The sequence below is a fragment of the Nicotiana tabacum genome, chromosome 22, assembly GCF_000715075.1.
Source record: "Nicotiana tabacum cultivar K326 chromosome 22, ASM71507v2, whole genome shotgun sequence".
Classification (NCBI taxonomy): Eukaryota; Viridiplantae; Streptophyta; class Magnoliopsida; order Solanales; family Solanaceae; genus Nicotiana; species Nicotiana tabacum.
The window spans coordinates 198,635,340-198,642,137 of NC_134101.1; the positions used below are offsets into that span (position 1 = coordinate 198,635,340).

The 6,798-nt window shown below is 32.5% G+C and overlaps 1 protein-coding gene and 1 long non-coding RNA gene across 2 annotated transcripts; both read right to left on the reverse strand.

Annotated features, from left to right (window-relative positions):
* Positions 1-416: 416 nt before the first annotated feature.
* LOC107788370 (uncharacterized) lies at positions 417-2,333 on the reverse strand. Its single transcript, XR_001648601.2, has 4 exons — positions 2,137-2,333; positions 1,577-1,688; positions 1,040-1,162; positions 417-739 (listed from the first exon to the last, which is right to left on the reverse strand). It is a non-coding gene; the product is annotated as an uncharacterized LOC107788370 (long non-coding RNA).
* Positions 2,334-3,890: 1,557 nt separating this feature from the next.
* On the reverse strand, positions 3,891-6,346 carry LOC107788369 (16.9 kDa class I heat shock protein 1-like). The gene is made up of 2 exons (XM_016610045.2): positions 6,109-6,346; positions 3,891-5,225 (listed from the first exon to the last, which is right to left on the reverse strand). Exons 1-2 carry the CDS (start codon positions 6,206-6,208, stop codon positions 4,861-4,863), a joined length of 465 nt encoding a protein of 154 aa, XP_016465531.1. The 5' UTR covers positions 6,209-6,346; the 3' UTR covers positions 3,891-4,860.
* Between the last annotated feature and the right edge of the window lie 452 nt (positions 6,347-6,798).

Genomic DNA, 6,798 nt, shown 5'->3' on the forward strand with positions numbered 1-6,798 from the left:
TCATTTCCCCCTTGTCACTACAAGAAATATGAGCTACGACGACATTTTATAAATGTTGTATTAAGTCGTATAAATGTCACAAAGTCACTTACCGACATTTATTTTACACTTAATTCAAATGTCGTAAATTTCAATGTCGGGAATTTTCCGACATTTTTACTAATGTCGGTAAAAGATTTACGACATTTATTTATTGACTTTTATGAAAATGTCACAATATAATTTGTGACATTTCACATAATGTCGGTAAAAAAATATTGGTTTCTAATTTATTTTATTTACGACATTTAGAAGTGTCGGAAATTTTTTAGTTTAGTGACACTTATGCAATACATTTTGTTAATGTCAAAATTATTCATCGACGTTTGCACTTACTATTGAAAGGATATTTACTAGAAATATAGACATCATAACCATCAAGTATCAATATATAGTTACAAATGTAATTCAGCATAGAGAATGTGAACCGAAATAAACTATTTGTATATAGAAGATCTCTATAACTAATTCCAAGAATGAAATTGTGCATAATTGTACGTCTTTATAATTGAATAATGCTTGGATCAAACTATTAGTCTGGATTCATGTAAAATGCAACTAGTTCAGCAACAAAAGATTTCTTCACTTCCACAAATCTTTCTTCCACTCTTTCTGTTGCTTCCCTTTAGCAACTTCCCCTCCAATTCCACTTTTTCTGCTACTTCCCTTTAGCAGATTCCTCTCCAATTCTGCTATTTTCCTTAAATTGAGACAAGAAGGTTGTTTGAGGTTGTCAATCTATATTTTTATAAAATGGGTTATAAATTAGCAAGTAGTTGAAAGTTAAAAGAAGATATCATAATCTACATGCAAGAATGATTTAAAAATATGAAGTTATATAGTGCAATTTCTTTTACCAATAGCATCATCTTTATGCAGTAGAGCAATCAACTGAACTATTTCAGGAGTTATCTTCCATCAACTAATAAAAAATCCTTATGAGTAGAAAAAATAACTTTAAGAAAGAAAGAATTTGCTGTCAAATCTATAAGGACCTTACCATAAGATGCCACACACTAGACCTTCTCACTGTGACTCCATATCACACGAACACGGGCCAATCACATGTGTGCAACCTTATTTTTCAGCTAACCAACCAGCATAGCTATCAGTACATTTCAACCTAGTAAATTGTATACATGTTCAGCTGATGATTGCACAATTACCATAAGGATAGAAACAATTATCAAAGTAATAACGCCCTATAATTAGACAATCTGGACAATGACTTATTATAAAGAAAGATGAAAATCTAATACGTTAACTTAATGTTTTATCAAACACAAAATTAAAATTTACTTGATCCAAAAATATTGTTTAGTAGTGAATATATTTAGTCAAAAAATAAAATAGAAAGAGAAAAAGGAAAAAGAAAATGAGATACAAACTCAAACAGACACACACATATACAGGCCACAAAGAACAGAGAAGAAGTATGACTTCTTGATTCCCAATAATATTGAAGGAAACATATTCTTCTCATTGAACAAGTTACTAAGCTTAAAATTTCTCACAGATAAAGCGCAGTGATACTCACAATGGAGGTGTGGAAGGCAACAACAGACAATAAACATTGTTAGCTTTCCTTTTGAATAGAGCAACATATGAGTTGTGCAACCTTGAGATTAGAGGAAACCTTTGTTGGTGGTCTGCACATCATTGAATCGATCAGATAAGAATTCAGGAAACCTCATCAATTTAGTTCATATTCGGAAATGAATAAGCAATACAGAAGGTCAAAAAATTTAAAATGTTCTCTCAAGAATTTTGTCAAACATTCGTAGGGCATAATCTGTGAAAGTGATATCCACATAACTATATTGTACAATAACACCCCACGACTTCTATTTTGCAGATCCATATCAAATAACCACAATATTATACTCACACAATAAAATCACAACATAGATTATGCTTCGAAATTATAAACTTAAAATACTTCTAAACATGATTTAATTCCTCCATGAAATCAAAATACACCCCAGAAAGAGGGAACAATTCGAATATAACCAAGAAAGAAAGAAAAATGGTAATTTCCAATGTGTCAATATCAGTACACAAAGAGATGGAAAGAGAGATTAAGTAAGAAGACAGTACTCTAGGATACATTCATACTGCTATTCCCGAAGGTGCTTGAGGTTCACGGTTGGGGTGGAGGGATTTGGATGAGATAGAGAAATTGGGGAGGGAAAATGAACTTGAATGTTATTGTTATGACTTCTGAGGGATGTCGCTGGGAGTAGGGTTTTTTCTGGGGAGATTTTCAGAGGGAAAATTTGGGGGGAAGTTTTGCAAAAAATATTTTTCTCTTTTTGAAATTAGTAAGTAGTAATTTTCTTTTACCAAAAAAGAAAAAGTAGTAATTTGTTGATATTTATTATAAATGTCACTAATTAAATGTCATTTTATTACTAATTATGTGACATTTAAATCAAATATCACAATATTTTTGTCATTTTTAGTTAAATGTCAGTATTTTTGTAACATTTTCTAAGAAATGTCAATAAATTATCTTTTTTCCGACATTTATTATAAAGGTCACTAATTAAATATCGACGTAGCTTATACTTGTTGTAGTGTGTTCAAAGGTTGTAGTCTTGTGTTTGTGAATTCCCTACTTCAGCTGCAATAAGTAGGGATCACTGAATTACTTTTTCTTCACTTCGGCTACTAAGGAGGATTCACCCCTGTCTGAAGAACAATGCCACCATCTTCGGAGTCAAAAAGTCGAACTCATATACTTGCTAAGCGGTGAACTTCTTTCATCATAGTTCGCTGGTCTGTCTCAACATGAGCTAAGCTTCCCATAAAACGCCGACTGAGAGCATCGACTACAATATTGGCCTTCCCCTGATGTAGAGGATATCAACATCATAATCTTTAAGTAATTCAAGCCACCTCCTCTGACGTAGATTCAATTCTCTTTGCTTGAAGATGTACTGGAGGCTCTTGTGATCTGTAAAAATGTCAACATGCACCCCATATATTTGTAGATATGCTCGTCGAAAGTATGGTCTTGTGGCGCACTCATTTAGAATTTTAGTCTATCATGTAATTTTTCGACTTGGCTAAGACTTAGGTCTCTCCTTGGTGTGGGGTCCATCCCCATAAATGAAGAAGAAAGAAAATAGACGTGATAAAGACTTCTAAGTCATTTTTGGTAGCCACCGTTTTTGTTGAATTGCTCAAATTGAAGAATTTGAATATCTCCTCCTTTCTTTTGATGTCACTGATGACATCTGTAGGGATATAAAATCTCTATAAATAGAGAGCTTCTGAGCCATTTGTAAGACACCAAAAAAAGAGAGAAAAGAGAGAGAGCAAGGTATTCCATAGACTATAAGAAAATAGTCCGTGAAGAAAAATAGAGTGTGAGAGATATTATAGTGAGGTGGAAAAAGCAAAAGAGTATTTTTTCTTTTGAGGGTGTAGTGGTCTTAGGAGTATTTGTACTCGTTACTACACAGTGTAAAATTCCTCGCTATAGTGATATCAGTTGCTCTTCTTGGCCGTGGTTTTTTCCCTTATTCAGAAGAGTTTCCATGTAAAATCTTGGTGTCATTATTGCTGCATTTCTATTCTTGCTGATTTAACCATAACTTAGTGTTCCCCGTTTATCACTAATACCGTGAATATTATTTTTCCGGGGTTTATTCCCAACACTTGGACCCTAAATCACTTATGATATGCCTTGTACACTTATTATCATAACAAATTGATTATCATCACGTTGATACTCATTTAATGCATCCACAACCGATTCAAATTTACGGGGTATTATAATAAGTATGGGTTGTTCAATATTGGAATTTTTAAAAAATATTATTATTTACTTTGAAATTTATTTCTTATTATTTAATTGAAAGAAACATTTATGATTTCAAAATGCTAAAATAAGAGCCAAATTTATTATTTATTGTTGGCTTACCTGACCATGGTGTCCGACGCTATCACGACTTTTAATTGATTTTGGATCGTGACATACTCTTTCCAAGAACTACTACGAGCAGCAAAGGGCCATTTCATTTTGGACAAATTCCAGATATCAAGTTTAAAGCTAAGATATGACAAGGCTATTTTTTTTGTAAGTCAGTCTTATTAGATTATAGGGATGGAAATAAGTCTCTGTTTTTGGCCATCCCTTTTTTGAAGGACAAAGATATTGTCCTTATGTTGTAGTAACTTATAAGGTAAGGCCAAACCCCCTTCTTGTTCCTATACTCGTGAATACAACTTCCCTTTGGGAAATTTTATAAAAAAAGAAAAAGAAAAAAGTAGTGTCAGAAGTCTGCGATGTGAAGAAAATCAAGTGATACTGGCTTACATGCTAATTGTAATCCTTGCCTTTACAACCTTCCGATTCTTTTTCACACCCTGTGGTATTGTTTGCCCTTCCTGCAGGTTATTCTGACATCGATAGGTTTAGTGGACCTTGAACATGGATTTGGTAGTGTTTATTACAAAATATGCTAGGTGAGAGGGATGTAAAATAATAACAATACAATCAAACCTCTTTATAACAATCTCGTTTGTTCTAGAGTTTTTTGATTGTTATAGCAAAGTGTTGTTATAAATAACATATATTATTACGTAGCATGAAAATTGGTTCCAAAAAAACTTGACTTTTATAGTAAATAATTGTTATAGTGATGCTATTATAAAGAGGCCTGACTTTACATATATGTAAAGTTTTTTTTTTGGTTTCCCACCTGGGTATGGAAAAATTCTTAGTAGTGAGCGCTTTCTCCCGAATAGGAAATGCGGCGCTTATTCGGATATAGTCGGACTCCAATGCGGGTGAAGTTACATAATTGCTTTTACTCAATCTTCAATTACTGTAAACGTAAAAGTATAATAAGCAAAACCAGTGAGGCCTGCAGCCACAACAACCGCAGCTGCAACACCGAAAACCACCTTTGTGAACTTGTTCAATCTTGAATTCTTTGATGCTTTAGTTGATCCTTTTTCCTCATCAGCTGGGGGTGGTTTAGTAATTTTCTTTGGCAATGTAATCTTAAGAACACCTTTCTCAAACTCTGCCTGGATTTCGTCAGTTTCATAGTCCTTCCATACTGGAAATTCCCTGAAAAATCTCAATCTTTTTTTATTCACTCGTCGATCTCCAGAAACCTTCAAGCCTCCAAAACTGCTGATTTGTACCTTCAACCCTTCTTTATCTTTGAATTCTTCCATGCAAAGAAAAGAATAAACAAATAGCATAAAAGTCCCAGTTTATCATTATTCAACTTTTTAGGTTGATTAAAGTGACACAGAAATTTCAGACTTTCACATTTTGTACAAAAGAAAAAAAGCAAACATAATTTATAAGTATAAATCGAGAAGTGAATCAAACAATGAGTTGGCTAGATTATCAAATATAGTACTCTCTATTCCAATTTATGTGGCACCGTTCAGATTTCGAGAGTCAAATAAATTATGCTTTGATTATAGTATTTTCATGTCTTTTAAATTGTTAATTATTGTGACTTATAGTAATTTTTATGTAGTTTTCAAATATATAAATTTTATTTTAAAAAAATAAAAAAACTTTTTGCCCAAATTAACGGTTAAAATTAAGAAATTTAACTCTCGAAATTTGAACAATGTTACGTAAATTGGGATGGATGGAGTAACTTAAGTGAATACATTAATAAGAGAAATATGCACTTTATGAATGACTTATGTACACCATTTTACATTGAGAATATTGAATGTTGATAAATGTTTTTGCCGTACGTAGTATTTCATTGTTGAAACCTGGATTACCTTCTATATAATGCCTTTTCTCGTAATGTAGAATGTGAAAATTCTATTACTCCTTCCGTCCTTTTTAGTCATGGTTACTGAAAGTAATTGATCCATAATACTCTAACAAATCAAGATAGAACTAATTATTTTTTCCACCTTGTGTTCTTACTCTAATAAATGTATAGAGTGATTAATGTGGTGAATGAAAGAGTAGTATCAAATAATAATTTAATCAAATTATCCTGTAAATTAATATATTATTAAGGGGCGTGTAAGAAACAAACATGACAATTAAAAAGGATTAAAGGGAGCATTCCTTACCAGCTGGGAGATGAACTAAGAGAACATCATGTCTTTGTTCACGTAGCCACTCGTACGATGGTTCAAAACGGTCTTCAGATGCTCCTACTTTGGCTTCCATTAATTAATGGGAATATTACTCTTTCTCTTGAATTTTAAGTGAATTCTTTCAGATTAAGAGCTGCAAGATGTTTCTCTATATATAGGAGAATATCAAATATTTTGTTCGTATCAACTAATTTAGAGCTCTCTTATGGGAGGAGAAAGATTCCTTTTTGGTCATAGAGGTTGTTGTTTCAAGTTGCTTTCTGGTTAACTACCTTTGCAGAGCACATGGTGAAGTCCATTGTGTAGGGCAATGAGAAATTCCATGTTTGCTTCATATGCTAGCTAGTCAATTGGGTGTTTAATAAATCAGGTAAAAGTAGTGAGACGAAATGTGATGCAATGACATGGGTTAATACGTATACCCATAGAATGAAAAAAAACCAAAAAAAAAACCTTCGGACATAAGACACAACATTATGCATATATAACTACGAAATCTTAGTTATTGATTTTAAAAATCGTGGCTAGTACGTATTGCTTCAAGTTATCAAAAACTTGTGTCAATAGTTAGATGATATAGCCACGAAGTTATTGCTATAACAAAATTTCGTAGCTAATATTATTTTTAACTACGAGCTAAAACTTAGCATAGCAATATTACCT